General features: G+C 33.6%; 1 protein-coding gene across 5 annotated transcripts in view; it reads left to right on the top strand.

Annotated features, from left to right (window-relative positions):
* The window catches only part of LOC146996626 (uncharacterized), an 88,241-nt gene extending 67,117 nt beyond the window's left edge, over positions 1-21,124 (top strand). For all 5 annotated transcript variants that reach the window (XM_085821322.1, XM_085821321.1, XM_085821324.1 and 2 more), the window contains 2 exons: positions 7,825-8,139; positions 19,312-21,124. In XM_085821322.1, the coding sequence (XP_085677448.1) occupies positions 7,825-8,139; positions 19,312-19,418 (422 nt within the window). In that variant the 3' untranslated portion in view covers positions 19,419-21,124. The remainder of the gene's footprint in view (positions 1-7,824; positions 8,140-19,311) is intronic.
* Positions 21,125-23,029: the final 1,905 nt, after the last annotated feature.

The raw sequence follows: 23,029 nt of genomic DNA, 5'->3' as shown, positions 1-23,029 counted from the left end.
TATTTGAAACATTTGTTTGGTATATATCGAAGGATCTCGAACGGATTATTCACGTATACTGAAGTACCAATATAGAGTGAAATCTTGGTTTCCCTACCTGAACGCTATTCGCCAGCCCATATGTTCCTAAACCAAAATAGTTTTCCCCCAAATTGAATTAATTTAAAATGAATGAGTTCATTCCTCAATCACAGATGACTACTTAAAATTGTATAGAAGTTCATTCAATGGCAAACCTTGCATATAAAACGAAAAAGATAATCACAGTATTAAATAGATAAAACAAACGGAAACTTAATGTTATTTCACTGTATCTATACCAAAGAGTGCGTTCCACGTAAGTGGAAAATGAATAACGAAATTGTGATGAGGCGTTCTCCTTCCATAGAACCATCAGGTACCTCAATTAAAGACGAATCTTTATTCTTATCTATTCTTTGTCTTTAAGCACCATTCGATTCTGTCTGATGCTCACTGAACCTCCGTTTCGCTCAGATTTGTCGAATGTGATCTTTTCGTAACCTACGTCTTAAAATGCTTCTAAAGTGAAACGTGGCATTCTAAAGTGAACAATGGCATTCTCATTGAAAATAATTATGCTGTAGCTTGCTACGGCTTTGTCGAAATGGTATCATTATTCTAAAACTGTGCGTCTTACTCGTTTTCACAAATTTCGAGGATTAGAGAAATAAGATTAATTTTCTGTCTTTCTCTTCTTCTCAAGACATTTTTTCATTGTTGTTCGCCTTTCACTGCTGCTTCTGAACTCGTAGTTCTGTGCAGTTGAGCTCACATTTGTAATTACATCATTGTTAACTACTTTATTGTTAACCTTCCAACACGCGCACTTGGCAGTTTTACATGAGCACGCGCGCGTCGTATTTTTTACGACGGCACGAAAAACGACAGAAATCAGTGAATATTGATAATAAATTTGTTAAGAAATAAAATATTAATCTTATTATTGCAAAATACAAATGACATCATATTCAAATATAAGTTATAAGTAAATTATTTTTAAGTTCTTATGTTAGTGGGATGGTTTTGCAATAATGTATTTCATTATAGAAAATTTTTAATTTATTATTTAATAATTATATTTTAAAATCGAAGATAATTTTAATATTCATCAACAACAAATATAGACAAACAAAAACGAAAACACCTTGCTGGGAAAAAGTAAGTTTAGCATTAGTTTTTTCTGCAAGGAAATTTACTTCTTACTGGTTACAAAAATTCACTTTAAACTAACTTTAATATTTTTATTTGTTTCTAAAAAATAGAAATAAAAGAAAATAAGGAATGGAAATCGCTACTGTTCTCCCATCCAAAGGTTTCCTTGTCTTACTTTTCTTCATCAGATAATTCTTGAAAAATGCGAGCAAAATCAGCGGGTTGCACTTTTTTTTTTTTTTTTTTTTTTTTTTTTACCATGAAAACCGATATAAAATTCACAGAGCCAAATGCATGCAAATTAAAATAATACCCGGCAATTACACAAAATTACAAAATATTTGAGAAAAAAAATTTCCGAATTTTAAAACACGACCACGCGCGTGTCGTATACCTTACGAAAAAGCTGTCACGTAGCACAAAAGCCCAGTGAAAAAAAAAAAGTCAAATGACTTCCTGTTGGCACATTCCATGATGTGGGGAAGGGTAGAAAGGAGGAATAGAAATGACCTTCAGACGTATCAGCTTCTATATGCGAAAAATGTGCATGAAAAACTGAATTTGTCGGAAATTTTGCGCATACGCGCGTGCTGGAAGGTTAACCTCCTAACACAAGGTTTTACCAAGAAACCCAGTATCCTAGATAACGAAAAACCGTCTTAAGTTTCAAAGCGTTTGCAGTTCCTGCATACATCTCATTCTCATTATAATTTTCTCCAGGTCAGATTCATTTAATTGTATGTCACTTGCTGCCAGACTTATGTAAATGAGAGTTAAACAACAGAGAACGTTAAAATGATGTATCTAAAACTCTGAGTACAATTACGTGGCCCTGCGGACTTGATGAATCATAATTGCAGACATCGTTCGTGATTCGAGGCATTTTTTGTTCAGATAATTGGTTCGTGAACGGAATTGTTAGTGAAGTGAGGCATTCAATATCCTAAATTCCACTGTAAATAGAACGCTTTGAAACGCTCGATTAGAGAGACTCTTTCCACTAGTCAATTCCTGATGTGATGGTGGTGTGGTGTGTTGAGTTATGGCAAAGCACAGGAGGGCTATCTGCTTAAGGGAAGGGATGCCTTTGTGGAGGACTTTCTAAGGGAAACTGGCTCGTATACACGTTACACATGGGGAAAACCACGTAAACGTCTATGCGGCCAGCCCGTTCGCAGGATTCGAACCTCCGACCGAACTACCAGTGTTCAGCGACTTTATCGCTTGGCCGCCTGATGTAATGAGGATAACGACTGTATTTGCTTTCCAAATAATCGATTCCATACATTCAAATATTGTTTTTTAGTTTGTTCTTATGATATTGTTAGCAGTATTTCTAATAGTTTAATAATAAAAATATTTTAATTTAATATGCAGTGTAATACGTAATCTACTTAAAAATTCAACCAAAATAACCAGTAGTCCAGTACCAGTCACTGAGTGACTGGTCGCCTTCTTAGCCCACCCACATGGAAGCATACATACATAAGTAACGCATTTAAAATTGAAAATCCTTAAGGCGTATCAAAAAGTCATCTTACTCCAATAGATGGATATCTCTAATTCAAAAAGCGTTTTCTCTGATTTAAAAAAAATATGCTGTAATACTGTTCATTTTTATGCGAAAATTTCTGCTTAAGTTTCTGTACATAAATAAATAAAACTGCGTAATAAAAGAATTGTGCAAGTCTTTATTATTTATACAAAACTTGTAAACACGCTTTTCAGAAAACGATAGAAGAAGATTTGCTTGTAAAATGTTTCATTAATTATTTATATAAGTATTTTTTGAATACTTTGCAGTTTCTCTGAAGCAAAAAGTCAAAATAAATATTCTCAAAAGGCCCTTGTCGGATGATTGGCTTGAGAGCGTTTGGAATTCTAAAACTATAAGTAATATTCTAAAACTATAAACCTTAACGATGGAGACGGAATATGTATTTAAGAGATAATTTATATCACTCTTTGTGACAGACACTGGATAAGAATAAATTTCAACACTTACTTGTTATTTATATCTAAAACAAAGATTTTATGTTCTCTTCAATTATGTATGCAGAACACATTTTCATTCTACATCATGCATAATAACGTACAAACTTTACGTTCAAAATTTCAAGTGATTCTCTATGGACATTTTAGACTTATCTTGGTTGCTGTGAACAAAAATCATTAAAAAAATCAAAAATCCCATATAAAGTTTTCAAATTAACTTTACATGACATATATGCACATATATTCACTTGTCGAACGAAGATAAGAAAACACGCAACAAAAATATTTTGTCAGATTCTCCAGACATACTGAAATGCTTAAAATTATTTAATTAAAAAATAACATAAAAAAGGGTGAAAACTGCATCTTTAATCTGTCCTCTAAACTTTGAATTCCGATGTGGAAGAAAGTAACTTCCGGTTTGTCTTTTGTCAGACAAACTGCTACATCTTCACTTCTAATCAACATATAAAGAAAAGATAAGGCGTTTTTGATAGCTAACAAAGTGGCCTTTAAAAAAGTTAAATTTAAAAACAAATGAGAGTTTTAGCCGAAATCGGCCTTATGAAAGAAGTCGGGGGTAGGCATGTGCTGCCCCATCAAATTGTTGAAATTTTATGTGATGAAATGGGATCAGAGTATCAATCGTTGTTTTTCCGTTATGAAGTTCTTTGGCTTTCGAGAGAGAGAGTTCTGATGATTATTCGTGAGTTGAAATAAGAATTAAAAACAAGTTTAGAGGTAACCTTCAATAAAAAAATGCAAAATAAATATAAAATGTTTATTTTAAACCTTCTTTTGAGTTTGTTATTTCACTAGAAAACTAAGGCGAGGTGATAAGTAACTTGACTATCAACACGAAGCCAGAAGAAACATTAGTACATTTTACTTCTATACAGAGTAAGCTTAGATTTTTTAAAGAGCAAAATTACTGAGCAAAATTACTTTTTAAAACTTATTCTTACTTATTTTCTTCATGACAATAAGTGTAGAACATAAAAAGAAAGAAATATTTGAGCTCACACAGGAATTGTAGATAAAACTAAATAACTTTTAAGTCTAAAATACCGTATTTAGTTAAGTATGTGACTGTCGTATCTGATACCGATTTGAGGCAGATTTTACTGATTTTAATCGTATAAAATCAAGAGGGGAAAACTACGCGTATAATTTAGTTTCCAAAGGACACGATTGTAAGCAAGAACCTTGTAAAGATCTAGTTGTTCAGAAGTGTAAATTAATGTCCTTCAGACTATACTAGACTAGAAAGCAAATTACGGCTGTATCTGACTTCATGTAACATAAAATAATCTTTTTACAAAATAGTTTTCTTAGATTGGTTTAAATATTTTAACGGCGCATTATTAACGACGGCTAACGAAATGGCTGAAGTCAGAATAGTCTCTAGTAGAGCTGGCAGTAGGACATAACCTACTGACTAAGCTGCCCAAAAGCTCTAATGCGTTCAGAACCTTCGACTTAATAACTGCATTTAGTGAGAACTGGGGAAAGAAGAAGCTATAGTAACGTTTTATATCATAATAATTGATAAATTAACATAAAATACCTTATAACATGATAAATGAAAGTATTTACACATAAATTACCGTTAAATATGACAATATTATTTATTTAAAAGAAACCTATAAGTTGTTGCGTAGTAATATTAACATCGCAATACCTAATAAGATATTTACATTTCTACGGTTCCGTATCTTGAATCGCGTCAACTATTACTGTTGCTCACTCTACGCCTCAAATCATTCAGTGCTGCTGGAACTGTGCCGTCTGCTACAGCTTGCAAGCCCTCGCCATCATCACTGTCGTTGTCGTCTTCCTCACAGTCCAATCAGTCTGCTCTAGTGCAAAGATTTTCAGAATCATTAAGAGCGTTATATGCCTTTTGTTTTCTTGAAGCTATTTACAGTAATTGCTTCATCCTTCAAAGCTTACGCTTCGAAAATCCACTAGCAAATAATTAAACGAAAGCAAGCAGTGTGTGGATAAATTAATTTTTAAATTTTGAGAAACTAGCGTTTTAAGTATCTTGAGGAAGACGTAAATTAAGTGAATTAAAAAAAAGTCAATACCTTGCGCTAAAAACTAGTGCAAAAAATACGCGAGGGGGGGGAGGTATGTGAGGTAAACTCTGCAAATATCATGTTTCATAATGTGTTAGTACTCCAATTCAGGCGAACTTGAAATTCTGTGATTTCTGGTTCTCCTTATTTTATTGTATCCATTTATATAATTAATTTTCGTTTAGAGTTTAGTAATTCGAAAATTGCTGATAAACAAAACATCACTCTGTCAACACATTAGTGCTAACTTTGAAAGAAATACAAAAGGTTCCAGCAGCACTGAATGATTTCAGGTCCGGAGAGCGCAACAATGTGCATCAGAACATAAACAGTTTAGTCTAAAGGCTCTAAAATGCCACACCCTTCTTCTAAAACTGAACTTAAGTCATAATTATGTTCGCAGACAATGCAACTGCTTCATGTTTATTATATACACAGAGCAGTCATTATTTTATTCTTCGGTACAGCAGAAGTGAAGAATTGCGTTTGATATTCTTTTCCAACTGTTTTATAACTACGAATTGGATCGTCTGACGATTTTAATGAATGAACCAATTTAATGAAGCAAATTAATGAGCCAAATTTAATGAACCTTCGGTATCGAAATAAGACATTTTTATATTATTTTGCAAAAATATATTATGAAACTACATACGCTTTTTTTCTCGGCAAATGTACTTTTAGCCCTCTTTAACTAAAATTCATATCCACATATGCAAAATAAACCCTTGACATCCGCGAATCCTACTTACGTGCATTGCTCCGGTCCCCTATCGCGTAACTCGGGAGTATCACCATATATTACTATGTATTTTTTAAAGTTGTAAGCACGCAACAATTTTCGGTGTCAGGAGTGGGGTTTGAATGCCAATAACAAGAGCGACGGAAGAACACTTGAGGCAGCTCATCAGTGCTTTTGCTGCGTTCCAAAAAAAGATGGAAGCTGGCCAAGCATCATTTAAAGAAGAAATGAAAGAAAAGATGGATGCTGGACAGGAAAAGATGAGATGAAATCCGTTAAAGAGGAGATGAAAGCCAGTCAACATCACGAATATTCGCATTCACATGCTGCAGGCTGAGTCGGCATTATTCATAAATAAATGCTTGATCGTTTTCTCTGCATAACGGGAAGGATATAATGCTTTCATGTTGGTGTGAATAATTTGGTGTATAACGAGTCGAATTCTTCCAAGTCGTCTGTTCGATGAATACGAAGGGTTGTTCATGAAGCATGTGAGATTTCCTTCATTAATCATCAGTGTGCTCATCCTTTCTGTTACTGACACAAACGATATTTCTTTTCGAATTTTGTTACTCAGAATCCAGACCATTATCAGATGGTAGGTTATGTCTTTATATCACTTTCTGTGTACTGAATTACTATAATAAGAGTATTCTATGTTCACTGGAGCTAATAAGAAGATTCTTTGTTCACTGATGCTGCAGAGCCTTCAGAAATCATTGTGTGAGGATTTACCGCAGTTATTTTATATTTATTCTTCACACATCACTTACTCTGATTACAGAGATCTTCTAAGTAGTTCTATATTCTGAAACTCTCTAATGCTTTTCTCTGCAATTTTTAATCAAATTGTTTAGAAACAAGGCCTCATAATTTTATTTTCGTTGCGTTTTCTATGGAATGTCTAGAATGTGGCTTAGTTTTAATTGTGGCATTAGACAATGTATGCACATACTGAAACCGAGCGCTCGATCCATAGAGCTCAATCGCTATTTTAAAAGGTGTAGTAAATGTCTTTGATGCAGTTATATTAGTGCGTTCTTAGAACTGAGAGATCTGAGGTTCGATTAGAAAAAAAAATGAAAATTATGTTCAATTATTGTGCTTTTGCTACATGTCTTTAGGTACACTTTGATATGACAATTTATTTATTTTATATAATTTTTAAATATTTACAAACTTAGAAGGCACCTCATACGTGTTGTTTATAAAATTGTACATACACTAGACATTATACTGGGGGTGGCCTCGAACCTGATATGGCTCTCGCAGGCAATTTGTACGGCTCCTGCATATAAAATATATGTATGAAATATGGTAAACTAAAACTATTTCAGTGTCGAAAAAGAAGTAATTAATTAGTTTAGACTCTTTCTACTAAGTTATAAGAAATTCCTTTCTGTTTAAAACCTCCTCCACTACTTCTAGAGTGATGTAAATATGAACTTGTGGCTTTTGGAAAATCTAGATGCGGCTCTCGAACTGAAATCAAACGTGTGGCTGTTATTGACATGAAGTTTGGCCAACCCTGCATTATACACTAGACTACAAGACACTCGCTCACTGACTATTAACTGACTCGGCTAGGCACTCACTCTCCGCATACCAACAGGGCTTATATAGCTTTTGGCTTGCGTTCGAGAACATTCTGCGCCAAACCGGTACGAAATCGTTCCAGAAGGGCCTCCATCCGTCTATGGCATATCGACAATTTTTGTCGCTAAATGGGCGATTTCTCTCCAAATATGCCAACTTTGCATTCCTTTGCTATTCTCTAATTTTTATTTCATTATTTCATTTTATATTTAATATAATGTTATTCCTCTTTTCTAGTTCCTGCTAACGAATTCGAGCTGTCGTACAGGGAACTGAGCGATTCGTCTGTGAATGTAACCTGTGAAGCATTAGGACTGTTTCCAAAACCTGTATTAAAGTTATACCTCGAATCGACAAACGGAAGCGCTCGGCAAGAAGTTTCCGACGTCATAACTGTTTCCATATCCAAACCTTCACGTGTCTACGACGCGTATTTGTACAGGACGTTCAATGCCAGTGAACTTTCTAAAAACGGAGCCTCAGTCTTTGAGTGCTTGGTTGAACTTCCCGGCACCAATTACTCGAAAGCAAAGAGAATCGAATATTACCCTGGTAAGTAAATCAAGAATATTTTTAATTAGTGCTCTGCATGCACAGTTTTATGCTATAAAATATTTTGGTACTATGTGGTCTTTATAGTGTTTTTATGTTACAGTTTCATAGGAAACTTAATTCACTGCATATTTACTTATCTAAACATGTGCAAGTTACATGTGAATAAAACTATGATACATAAATCATGCGTTATATTGCTACGAAATGTCTGACCGCTGTAAGATAGCTTCCTTGCAAAGCAGGTATAGAGTTTCTAGAAAATGGCAAGGGAAGGCAAAATTGCCATATTTGGCGAGAAATCGCCCATTTGGCGACAAAAGTGTCGATATGCCAAAGACGAATGGAGAACCTTCTAGAACGATTTCTTATCGGTTTGGCGCAGAATGTTCTCGAACGCAAGCCAAAAGCTATATAAACCCTGTTGGTATGCGGAGAGTGAGTGCCTAGCCGAGTCAGCGTGCAATAGTTGTAGAATTATCAGCAATTTAAAAGTTTAACCTTCCAGGACGCGCGTATGCGCAAAATTTACGATAAATTCAGTTTTTAATGCACATTTTTCGCATGGTGAGACGTCTGAAGGTCATTTCTATTCCTAATTTGTACCATTCCCCAAAACATGGAATGTGCCAATAGGAAGTCATTTGACTTTTTTTTAACTGGGCTTTTTTGCTACGTGACAGCTGTTCCATAAATGTTACGACACGCGCGTGGTCGTGTTTTAAAATTCGGAAAATATTTTTCCTCAAATATTTTGTAATTTTGTGTTATTAATTATCGTGTATTAATTTAATTTGAATACATTTGTCTCTGTAAATTTTATATCGGTTTTTATGGCAAAAAAATATGTTCAACCAGCTGATTTTGTTTGGATTCTTCAAGAATTATCTGATGAAGAAAAGGACGACAAGGAAACCTTTGGATGGGACAACAATAGCGATTTCCATTCTTTATTTTCTTTTATTTCTGTTTTTTAGAAATAAATAAAATAATTAAAGTTAGTTTAAAGTGCGTTTTTGTAACCAGTAAGAAGTAAATTTCCTTGCAGAAGTAAGTAATGCTAAACTTACTTTTTTTCCTACCAAGGTGTTTTCCTTTTTGTTTGTCTATGTTTGTTGTTGATGAATATTAAAATTAGCTTCGATTTTAAAATATAATTATTAAATAATAAATTAAAAATTTTCTATAATGAAATACATCATTTCATTTCCATCTCACTAACATAAGAACTTAAAAATAATTTACTTATATTTGAATGTGATATCAGTTGTATTTTACAATAATAAGATAGATATTTTATTTCTTAACAAATTTATTATCAATATTCACTCATTTCTGTCGTTTTTCGCGCCAAAAACCGATATCGTAAAATAACCGATATCGTAAAAAATACGACGCGAGCGTGCTGATGTAAAATTGCCAAGCGCGCGTGCTGGAAGGATAATAGTCAGTAAGGGAGTGTCTCGTAGTCTAGTGACGAGTTGGTCGTCGAGTGCATCGAGAGAGTCTCTTAGTGTATCGCGAGGTTAGCGCATCGTTGAGCTTAAAGTGTGTTGAGCTCCGAGACGACCGAACGGAGTCGGGAGCTGTAATGTAGTGTATCGTCGAGTGCATAGCGAGTTGTAGCGTGGAGAGTCTCCAGAGTACGTAGAGTTCTGAGAACGAGCGTGCAGAGTCGGGAGCTGTGATCTGGTGCTTTGCCCTGAAGCTGGGGAGGCTCTCAAGTACACAGAGTTCCGAGAACAACCGAGCAGGGTCGGGAGCTGTACTCTGGTGCTTTGCCATGAAGCTGTCTTCACCGTTATAGACTGAAGGTCTGAGGGCCGTGTAGCTGATTGTTTCAGCGTGCTTATAGTGGTTCACAACGACTGTAAGCGCAATTTTGGAGCTGTCCTGAGTAATATACTGGCTAATAAATTGTGTTCCGTTACTTCAGCCTTGTCGTTAATCACTCTCAAACCCTCAACGTATAGAAAAACGTAACATGTTCTCCACCCGTCTGTAGCATATCATCGATTTTGTCTCCAAATGGACAATATCTCGCCAAATATGGCAACCCTGCGCTTCCACGCCGTTTTCTGGCAACCCTAAACCTGCTTTGCGGGGAAGCTATTTTACCGCGACTGGACATTCAATATTAATCTATGTCATATGACTCTTAAAAAATTCTGAAACTCAAACAGCCAATATTAATTTTACAGCAGTATTAACTATTCAGTTAAAATACGTACATTGAAAACCAAAACTAGCTCAGTCTGGATTAAGATTTCATCCTAAACATAACGCATTTGCTTTCTACGCTTTGGCCTAGCTGGATTGCAGCTTGTCAGCTTCTTCTTTCTTACTGAAAAATTTATCTAAAATGTAAACGTTTAGGAAACAGGTACAATTAATGTGCCAACTTGATTGCGGTCGCAACATGTTTGCTGAAATAAAAGTCGAATTAAACCTACCTCGACTGCCAAATTTCTTACTCATTGTGGATTGGAGTTTCAACATATCTGAGCCATCAAAGTTCTCGCTGTTCATTACGCATTCAACCGCCTGCATTCTACTACAAAATCTATTAAATAAGTATATATATATATATATATATATATATAATATAAAAAAAATACGATGGCTGCTTTAAGAAATGACTGGCGACTTCAAGATTAACTATTCTAAGTACTATGTTCTCCCCCTTAATCCATCTGTTTCCCCCAATTCGTGATCTTTCCATGTTACACATCGCTGCTTGAAAAATTTAACTAAAACCTAAAATTAACCAATCACAGTTATACTTATGCATCTACTTAGTATAAATACCGCTTCGCAAGCAAATATGCCATTCTTTTCCTTGACTTCTACTCTGCTAACATCTGTGCACTGCTTATGCTTACGTCGTACTTTTAAAACCCGTGTGCATAAAAATTATTGTTTTCAACTATGATTGAAAAGTGATTTGTCTGACAAAGAGATGATTTTGAAATGTGCAAAAGTAAAGATGGTGACTCACCGAAATTAGTTTTATTAACATCTTCTTCCTGCCTTTTCAACTTAGCCATTATGGCTACGCAGAAAAATATGACGTCTTTAAAATAAATGTAGTATTTTAACTACGTAGAAGACACCGGTACTTTTAACTTTCGACAGTCGTCATGGCTTAGTGGAAAGGCATGCAGAAGAAGCTAAAAAAACTGGATTTTGACGAATTGCCAATCTTTATTTTCAGATTGTTTATTAATCAAACGACGATTCACCAATCTTTATTATCAAGTTATTTTGGTACACATTTACCCAATCATAGTTAAATACGGTAATTTTTATGTGCACACATTTTTATGTACACTTTTTAAAAGTACCACGTAAGCATCTTAGACCGGAAAGCATAAACCATAAGTTTGTTTATATCTTCATTATTTTCTAAGTTATTAAACATCAAAATGGGTCCGGGACTTTATAAACACCCTGTATTTAAGCATTTAATCATTAATTTTATATGTAACTCAAATAGATGAATTAGTCTCATTCATAATTAGAATGACTGAAATATTTTCACCGCCATATTTGGATATTAAAAATAATTAAAAGCAAAGCGTAAAACTAGAGAAAAATTTTAGATAATGAGAGAAATGTGCAAAGGCTGGAAAGCATTCGTATTAAAACAGTTCTTATTCTTTAATCGTTTTTTTTTTCCTTTAATATCTTCCTTCTTTGAAGGAAACGTGTTCTTTTGCTTTGTTGGAAACGTGTTCTTTTGCTTTGTTGGACTTTTCTCTATTTGCTGAATATTTCATGAGATAGAAACCCATTAAATCCAGATCGTAAAATTCGGTGATAAAAATGGAGCACTTGAAATTGAGAGTTAAAGTTTCCTTGTTCTTTTTTTATACTTTTGAAATTGACAAAATCAGACCCTAATAGGTTTTCTTTAAACTGCAGTCTTTTCTAAGACAATTATGAAGATCTGAATAGTGGTATTTCTTTTATGATTTTGTAGTTATAGATCTAGTTTTGACGTTGCATTAATGAATCCATCAGTATTTTATAATGCGCAATGTTTATTATCAGAATAATTTCACCTAACTAAACGTATTTATTACCGAAGCATCGTCATTAGAATTTTATTCGTGAAAGAGATTAAAGCATTTATTTTTAAAGCATTTTGTTACTGTATAAAGTTTTAAAAAACGGACAATAGTATAATGGACATTTTTTACAACTGGACTAAATAGTATAATTTGGTTTGCGTCTGCTTATTTGAATAGAAAAGTTCTCTCCAAAATGAGGCAACAGAAAATTAAAGGAAACATCTTCAGTGTGAAAGCTTTAGACTTCGTAAACGAAAAACATATGCAAATATTTGAAGTATTGTGAATACACTGATCTTTCTATCTTCAGGCGAAAGACAAAAAGATTTGCATGACATGGACCGAGCTTTAAGTAAAATTTCTTCCACCCACATTAAACTTTCTGTCGGAATATACTTGAATTAAAATCTATTTCCTAGGCGAAAATTTTAATTCTTTAAATCTCCTGTTTAATGGAAGTTTTCATTCTTGTAATTAGTTCAGATTTAAAACCTAAAAATAAAATAAGTGGATAGGTTTAAATTATACATATATAAGTTATTAGGATGTAATTATACATAAATAGTCATTGGATTGACAAGTCATTAGTATTTTTGAAGTAGGAAACACGAAAAATGAGCAGTACCCTCGGATCGAACATGTGCCTCTCGAATAAACACTGAGTGTGCTACCGTTACACCACGAAGGCTTGCAAAAAGGAAGAAGAAAATACCTTATATACACTATTTTTTAGGCAGGATTAGGGACCCAATCGCCAAGTCCAGGTGTCGAAGAATCATCATTCATCACCTTTTAGTTAGGGCGCGACTGTAGAATCATTAGGTTTTTTTAAACAAGAGACATGAAATATGAGGAATGCCTTTGCCGGGACTCGAATTTGCACCTCTCGAATACGTGCCGAGTGTGCTACCGTTACTCCACGAAGGCATGCGGAAAGGAGGAAGAAAATACCTCATAAACGTAATAATTGTACTGGTGTTTTCCCATAGATAATTTCAGCTTTTATTAATAAGAGGTAGCGGTTAAATATTTTCTCCTTTTGCATTGCTATCAATGTGCCTCAGAGTCAGCTATCTTATCTTATTTTTTTTGCAAGCTTCAGCGGGAAGAAAAACGGTATGGCGTAAAACTTAAAGACTTACTTCAGCATTTACGATTTAGCCTTTTCGGTGGTGTTTTGCTTTGAAACAAACGCGGGTTGACATTCAACAAATTATCAATTATGAGAAACGCTATTCCCTGCAAGTATATGAAAATAATTATAATCCGTAGACCCCAGTAGCTATAACGATACGTGCAACAAGTTCCTCAGCACTTCTGACAGGGATTTTGCACACTAATGTCTTAAGGTAGGCCCAGAGAAAGTAGTCAATGCCGGTGAGGCCTGGTGATCTTGCTAGCCAATGTACCGTACCACCCTTGCCTATCCTAAGCTGAGGATACGTTTAGAACGTAATTTCGAACACCTCCTTTGATGACGATCGTCTGCTTTTCTTCTTACTTCTTGGTTTCTTCAGAAAGGGCATTTTTCGAATTAAACATAATAAAATGCTTCCAAAAATTTCCGTAACTCACAAAGGTGTTCCTGCGCTAAGTTTAAAAAGCTTTTGTATATGATAATGAACTTTTTTAATATACTTGATCTGAGACTGATAGATAACAATGCAAGCTCTCAATTTAATAAGAAGTTATTATATTTGGAACATATTACATTTTATTATGTAGTGAAATACGGTGCTACTAATGCATGGATATACTTCTCAAAGAAAAAAGGAATAAATAGCAGTAATACAGATACAAAGTAGGAACATGTAGCATATATTTCACAGAATAAGAAGAAACACTACATACTTAACCGAAGCAAAATAAAGAAAAAAAAATTGTATTCTATGGCAGACAAACCAATTTTCAAAGCAAACAGTAAGCCAATGACCGTTTTCAAAACACACCAGTTTTCAAAGAAAGCCAATAATCGTCTGAGACGCTTTTGCTTATTTAAACTCCTTTTAGCGAAGATTTAAGTCGCAGAGAAAAGTCTCATTTTCAGGTAGCGTTTAGTAAATAATAAACAAAAAAATAAACAAAGCTTCCCCACCTACGAGAGGATCTTCTTTAAGTTAATTTGTTCAAAAGAATAAATTCTTATACCATGAATTCGACTCTGATAATAAATGGCAAATGTTTTAAATGCTATCTATGATGCATTTCATAAATATGACTGAATTCCTGGTATTAAATCACAGATTTGGATAAGGACACTTTTTACAAAAAAAATTAAAATCAATAAAATTATTTTGCGTATTGTTTTGAAAAAAAAAATTGCTAACGTTTGAAGAAGCCCGTAGCAAAAATTGATATAGATGTTAAGTGATGCATATATTAATATATATTGCATAAATATAGTTAAATATAAACTGGCACGCCTAAAACTTTCTTTTTCAACAAAATTACACTGGTGTCCAAAATTAAGGTTACGAAGACAAAATGCTTGACATCTCGAAAAATATTTGGTTTATATTAACAAAAATTCTTACAAAGAAGCCAAATGCTGTTGGACATACACACCGGGTGAAGGACCTCCCACCGAGGTCGTCATTATACGAGACCCATTAAGAGTTTGAAATATCCAACACCCGTGGGACCTCGTTCTCGCAGGCGCAACCCCCGCAGTCCCCGTCCGGCTTTTACTAAGCATTGCCCAGAACGCTTCGTTGCTAATTTTAAAACGCTGTCACCTTGCCTCCGGGCACCACTCCATCGGCAAAACCATATTGTATTAAGGGGACTCATACACCTTAAACCCCTCAAGATCTTCGAATATGTGACTGTTGCAAGAATTTGGATATTTTATTTATTTTAAAAGCAATTACTTCCAACTTTTTACAGCTGACTACATAATATAGCTGCTTTAGAAACTAGTAACCAGAAAGTTTGTGTTGCCACAAATATTTTTGTAATTTAATCCTCTTTGTGACAAAATATTTCGCCGTGTTTCCACCTAGCGCCCATGATATTTTAAAAATGGCTAATGGTGCATTATTGAAATTGGATGGAATTCTTTATATGGGCACTATTTTCGAACTGAACCAACAATCTGATAAATATTTTAATATTGAAAATTTTTATGGACGAAAACATTACAAATTTTGTTAATAAAATACATTTTATAAACTCAACTCAAAATAAAATAAAAATTGAACATGAAATTTTTAGAATTTTAGGTTCACAGTAGTTTCCAAATGTTATAAAAGCTATATATTAAATATGGAATTAAATTATGAAACAGAATGTTTTAAACTGTGCGCTCAAGTTGGAAACATGACGAAAAATGTTGTCACAAAGCGGATTAAATTATAAAAATATTTGTGGCAACACAAACTTTCTGGTTACTAGTTTCTAAAGCAGGTACATTATGTAGTCAGCTGTAAAAAGTTGGTAGTAATTGCTTTTAAAATAAATAAGTTATCCCAATTCTTGCAACAGTCACCTATTCGAACATCTTATGGGTTTTAAGGTGTATGAGTCCCCTTAAGGTGCTCTGTCCGCTTTGTCAGTCCCCGCCACGAAAACTGAATGGGGTCAAGTCCCCGGGAACTCAGTCGACAAATGCACCATGTAGCTCCACCACAGCCGAAGGAACAGACACGACAATACCAGTACGGTCCCTGCCAAGCCTGAACCAACCTGAGTACAATACTCGGGTTCTAGTCCTGTGAAAATAATTTGTATACCCCCGTGGTTGAGACTGCCTAGGTACAGATCCTAGCCAGTACTTCCCAGGCGTTCGCCTGAGTCAACCCCTGGGGGGAAATGCTGTTGGACAGGTAATAGTCCTAGTCAATAGTAACAAGGTTTTAAAATACAACGGTGGGTGAATATTTTGAGATATGCGAACGAAATCAATCTTGGCCAAAACATGACACCTCGTATTTCCAGAATGGCGAAGTTAATAAGCTACACAGCTTTACATTTATAACACGCCTCACAAGAATTCTCATAATGACAATGATGTTGTGGATTATAGCCACAAACAATTTTATGCAGCTCACAAAAACATTTCAAACATGTCTTGTTGGAAATATGATGCTGCAAAGACTTCAAGTGTTTAGTTATTTGAAATTCCACTTACAACAAGTACCTTTCGTTTGAAACCAAGCCAAGGTCTTATGTCGGCGACTTCACTAGCCACACCATACGGCAACATATACTTGAAAATGATTCTACAGTGAAGCTTTGTGCAGCCTCGCTTTAAAAATAAAATCCTGGGAACTCAAGCTCACTGGAAAAGCCTCGCAGAGGTTAAAAAAGAAAAATGATCCCATAACAGAGTGCCGTCATGGTGCTTGTGTCGAAGTCATGCATTTGAGCATGACCGTTCAATATTATGATTCCTCAGACAGAAATTCCATTTCACCAAAGTGGGCGATTTCTGTTATGTCGGAGAGATAACAGCTTGTCCCTGGCTTTCTCCAGATGACTATTTGTCAAGCATCATTCTATGTTCTAAATCTCAGCTCATAACTGAGGAGGGTTTTACTCTAATCATAATGTGCCTAACAATGATGCGCCTGGTTAAAATGAAACCGGGTTTTTATCTGAGATCTGTTGCGGATATATATCGTGGACTGCCAGACGTAAAGGGTCTTCTCTGCCGGGAGTCCTTATTCAGTTTGCCTGCAGATTTTGTTGCAAACGCAATTGTGGCATTCTAAAAGAACTTTTTAGTCTTTATTTTCTGTGATATGGTACTTTTAATGTCATTTACTTATCATCTGAAAGTATCGTGTCTTTTGGATACCCTTGACACAACTTCTTGGTGATGATAAGTGTAGTTTAGAATCTATAGGAAAGGCAAAATCATTTGGTATTGCACAGTAGCTTAGATTATATAAAAAAAAAAATTCACTATAATGATAGGATGTTATGCTCTTTGGTCATAGGCTGACCATTTCGAAACATTGATTTTTTTAACGTGATATTCTTTCGTCTGATGCACTCATGTGAGCAACAAACTCAGACAGCATGAAAAACGCTGCAAAATATAAGGCAATGTGAGAAGAAAATGGCTCATGGATTAAATTCTTGCGATCTTACAGTGGCATATTTCCATCTTTTCCGAAATTATTTTGCATTACTTAATGAGTTAGCACAAAAGCTGCATTGCCTATGGAAAGAACCAATATACAGGGCCGATTAACCGGGTGCGGATTATCCGGTTTCCGGATTATCCTTGTATCACTAAGCACACGCCCGCACACTTAACGCTACGGAAGAGAGCGTGAAAACACAAACACGTGCAAGTCATAGCATGCACTAGAAACGTCTGAAGTGCGTCTTTAGGTTTAGTCTCAACGATTACTTTGTCTTCTCATAACTCTTGCTGAGGAAGATGATGAGTTAATGAAGTTTTGTAAAATGTTAACTGCACTGGATGCCATTATACGGAGTAGCAAAAGTTTGGCCGTAAGTACAACCAGTAACACTTATTCGATCATAGAGAAAGGTTCCTGCGAATATAAAAAATCTGAGATTTACCTATTGTGAAAGCATCGAGGCAATAACTGAAGTTGTATGCCGAAAAATTAAAAATCGATCTGGAAAATACCGAGGTTTGATTCAATGACGATTCGACTGAGCTGGACATTCAGTGCTTGAGTGACATTTATCTCGTTTCAAACGTCAAAACAACATAAGAGGCAGAGAGTGGCAGTGAAAATGACAAGCGAAGACGGCGCTTACAATTGCATTAGTCCTGAAACAGCAATGAGTTTTGTTGAAACTCTCTTGAACTTCGTTGACCAAAGGGGATTCGAATACAACTATAAAATAACACTTCGAAACTTACATAGCAAATTCGACAAATATTTAAACGCCTTCAAAAATAAAGTAACATTACTGATAGTTTTGAAGAACAAAATACACACAATACGTATGAAAATGAATAGTTTAGCTTATCCATTTTTCTAGTATTGCATTTGTCTTAGCGATGCCAGCAAACCTAATCTAGAATAATTATTTTGTATACCTTTTTGCACTTTTCTGAATTGAATAGTTGGCCTGTTTTTGTGAACTTTATTGGTTTTACTTGAGTTCTATATTGTAATATGTGCATTTAAGGCAGTATTTTATAATAATTTTCTTTGACTTATTTTTAAATGTTTGATTTATTTTTGAATGTTTGATTTATTTTTGAATGAATGTGGTTTTTGAATTGGAAATTTTTCATATCTTTATGTTGGCTTTATTCTTGTACTGTATTTCTATCGCGTTGCCAGCGAACCTTATGTAGAGTTTTTATATTACTTGGAGTGGTTTTGTTTTTAAACCAAGTTTATGTTTTGTATTGTAATAATATCTCAGGTTCAGTGTATTTTATGATAATATTGTTCAGTTATCAAAGTTATTGGTTCTTAATTATGAATTCATATGAAGAAATTTTATTTGTCAGTTTATTATTGTCTTAGTTTATCTTTATGCATTTTTTTCTAAACTGAATGGTTCTTCTTGATATTGTGAATCTAATTGAAATTAATTGTGTATAATACAGTAATGGATGTATTATATTTTGTTTGTTTGTTTGTACCATAGTTTTTATTTAAATTAGTTGGACTCAGTTTTGAAAGTATTTCGTATTTTCAGTACAAATTATGAAACTATTCTCGGTTTATTGTTTGAATGCTATAGGTACTACTTGTAACATGCTTTCTTTAGGGTCTATTAATGACTATGTTACTTAAGTCCTTGTGTTCTTGAAGGCCTTGTATGCCACTGTAAACTTATTCTGCCTAGTTATAATAAATAGCTTCTGGAGGCAGAGGCTTTAATCCGTGTAAGGCAGACATCATGTCAGCTAGGTAATGGAGCCCCTGTTCTCTGGTTAACGGTTAACAGTTTAGCTTATCCGTATTTTGCAGTTATCCGTGAACTGCTTTCCCGGCATTAAAGCGGATAATTGAGTGTACACAGCAATATTATAACTATGACTACAGAATTACAGGAAAAGTGAAATTTCTATGAATAAGTCACTATTTATTGTGCTTTATATGAGTTATTTAAATGCTTTCATTTTAACAATATTTCATATTTCTCTTTTATACAGACGCCCTTCACGAATTATCTTCAGCGTCCCATACAACGTGGTTGTCATGGTTACCTCTAGCTTGGAATGTCAAGTTAGCTTACATTTGGAATTGGTTATGGCATTGAAGGTACTTTATCGGTACTGGAATTCTCGGTTTTCATGGGTGCTCGACAAGATGTTTGTCATTGCGGTGAACGCCAGATATTTCAGAAGAAAAGTGCCTGAATCTATTCTTTTCCCTGTACATATCATCAGTTAAAAATCCCTATATTTTGCATAAAATTATTAATCATATCACTATTTATATTATTATATATTATCTATATGGTATCACTATTTATATATTATCTATATGGTAATCCAATGCATAAAATGTAAGAATTAAAAACCGAATAGATTTACGAAAGTGGTTCATAAAAATGGGTAGAAAAAATATCTATTAATATATTTACATTATGAAACTAGTTTTTAAAGCATTTTCCGAATTTCTTTTCTTTCCGAATTTTATTACAAAGTTTGCAATTAAAACTCTCATTAACAAACATAATATTGAGTATATGCATCTATATTAGTTTTTAAATTCCTTTATATGTTTAAATATTTTCCCTAAATTTGCAAAACAGTTTTCTAAACTTAGCTACAAGATCAGTTGCAACGCAAATGTTACGACCTAAGCCTTTCAGAACATATTTTACTCATAATTTTTAATTAAGCCTTATTAACATGGCTCTTTTCATAAACATAACTATTGTTAAATATTAAATATGATCCTTTTTTATGATGATTTGTTATAAAAAAGTTCTTTATAAGAGAATAAGCTGACAGAAGTGTTGACATATTACATCCAAAACAGGTCAAGATTTTGCAAGAAACTAATCCTTTTCAATAATAATGTAAATTATAAAATAGATCAAAAATGAAAATAATTGCATTTTTGATAAAAAGCATCAACTTTCAAACTTTATTAATCAGGAGCTCTTATTTATCTGTAATTCGTTCTCATTGCGCTCCATGTTTTCCCCTTTTATACAATGAATCAAGAATCTATCGAAAAGAACTCTTTAAAATCCGTTAATATAGGATCACCACGCAGTTTTAATAGCTTCAGTATTTAATTAGCAATAACAAATTCATGAATGTTTTTGAATTTTAAACAATTAATTTGGAGTGTAACTTTTGCTACAAATCTAAGCATACTGTACTATATGTAATTTTGTTTTCAGTCAGGGGAAAAAAAAAAAAAAAAAAACCTTGTACACCTCAGATCAACCACTTTTATTTTCTTGAGTCTTTCGTTATAGATTTTAATATCAAAAAAACCTTAACTAAAAATACATACTAAACTCGGTGAAGTATTGTTTCTATGTAAACGTCTCAGATGCTTGTTATCACTTTCATATGTAAGATGTCTGAAAAACGGAGTGTTGTTTTTTAGGCGTTTAAATATGAATATTGCTGAATATGAAATGTTTGTTTATAAGCAGCATATGCTTGAAATGTTAATTGATGTTGTTATACGCTCACATTTATATTTTATCTTGTATTTTGCGTTTATAATAACGCATCCTTTATAAAAAAACATTTTGGAATTATTTTATAAATAATATAATTTTTTGCTTGCTGATGCTAACGTATCATGATACAATGTGAAGCTTGTTATTTAATACATGTATTACATGTACACACATGTCTAATACAATGTGTATAATACATTATACATTTATTCCAAGGTATGTCCTATAATGACTGTGAAAACTGTATGTAAAATATGCCGTTTTATAAAGAAACATCCAAGAACAAATGTAAAATAAAAATGTGAATTGATTTTGAATGTTTTGTTGTTATTTCCTTATACTAGCTGTAAATTTACAAAGTTTAAATAGACTTTTTTCCAGTGAATACTTGCAATTATTATTTTTAATTCTTTTGATTATCAAGGTTTAATTCAGATCAAAAGGAATTCGGCAAATACATTTCGGCAGTAATAAGTTTCAGAGTAATCATCCATGAATTCATAGCAACAACACAGCAAATAACATTTTTATTTGGAAGTTATTTGGATTATGAAATTTTGAAATCGGTCGGATTTCAAAATTTTATATTCGCTTTTTTAATTAGGCTGAAAATGTATATTAACATCAAATGTATTTTTATGCCATTTTTAGAAGTAGAAAACTATTTTAAATTTTAGATGCATCTTACATAAAGAAGAAAATAATAATTACATTCGCAATGCTCCTTCGCCATTTCGTTTTAAGAACAAATTACCATTACTTATTCTCTCACGTGCAAATTTTTTTACGCATGTATGAACAAAAATAAAGGAAGCAACATTTATAGCACTTCATCAAAATTATTTGAAAGAATTTTCTGGTTTGGTTTGGTTTTTATTAGATTACGGCAGAGCAATATCTGCCTTAAGGGAGGAATGCCTTCGTGGAGGACTTTCTAAGGGAAACTGGCTCGTATGCACATTACACTTCAGGAAAGCCACGAAAACTCCCATGCAGCCGGCTCGTTCGCTGGATTCGAACCTCGGACCGAACTACCAGTTTTCAGCGACGTTACCGCTCGGCCGCTGGTGGGCCCAAAAGAATTTTCTGAATTTGTTGTCAGAATGTGAGAAAACACAGCAGTACACAACCGACAACTAAAGGGAAACACTTCCAGCAGCGTAAAGATTATGAAACAACATTCTTTAACATCACTTCCGCGTAGCTTTATAGCAACATAATTTCTACACAAATTTGTCATAGCGTAGCAACATTCAAAACTATATTACATCAGTCATATTGCTTTAATGAATAATTTTATTTTATTTAGAATAAGAAATCAAGCTTTATTCATTTTACTGCAAGCATTTTGTCTACGCTTTTGTCATAATATAAGAAGATGGGGCCCACCCATTCTCCGGTTCAGTCTCAGAGAGCCAACATTTGAAGATTTTCGATAATTGTAAAATAAAGTATCATAATTGAAAGTTTTCTATCATTTTATATTTTGATTTTTTGTACTAAAACGCATTCTTTATACTTAAGGTCCCGCACTTTAAACAACTGCTCTTAACAGGAGTTAAATAGCTCAGATCTATTGTGAAGTAGGGGAAAAAAAAGAAAAAAAAAATAATCAAATTAAGGATTTTTTCAAATTACATGAAATTTTAATTAATGTCATGCTAAAAAATACAGCTAATTTTCTAGCATTTTAAGCAGTAAAAAAGATTGGGATAACCTGAAAATAAATTTTATAAGTTCTAAAAATCCTCATCTTTTGAACTATTTTATGATTCAGTTAAATCAGTTTTACTTTTGCGCTTCGTTTTCAGTATTTTGTATTTCTTAATATTTACATGGATCAAGCATTAAGTAATAAATGTCTAAATGAATGCCTGGCAAATATATATCTCAACAGAACGTTTTAAGTTGAGATATATATTTTTATGTAGATATAAATTATATAGAGATATAAATTTAACTTTGTGGGAAGTAGAATGTTTATCTGAAATAGTTATCTCTTCCAATGAAAAACGAGAGATACATAGTTACAATAACCGTTTAGGTATTTTAACGAGCATTTTAGGTTTAACAGCTGAGAAATTTATAAACTGTATTAAATTAATTTTAATAGCAGATAAATTTCTATGTGAAGTTAAATAAAGTGTTCTCTTAATCGTTTCTGAAATGTTAATGAATTTTTCATATTTATCCTTTTCAAATTTTGTATTTTTAAAAATAAC

The sequence above is a fragment of the Stegodyphus dumicola genome, chromosome 7, assembly GCF_044657685.1.
Source record: "Stegodyphus dumicola isolate Sdum_Otavi_A_Nest chromosome 7, ASM4465768v1".
In the NCBI taxonomy this organism is placed as follows: domain Eukaryota; kingdom Metazoa; phylum Arthropoda; class Arachnida; order Araneae; family Eresidae; genus Stegodyphus; species Stegodyphus dumicola.
Note: the sequence above shows the minus strand (reverse complement) of the source record. Positions and strands in the feature narration are given on the sequence as shown.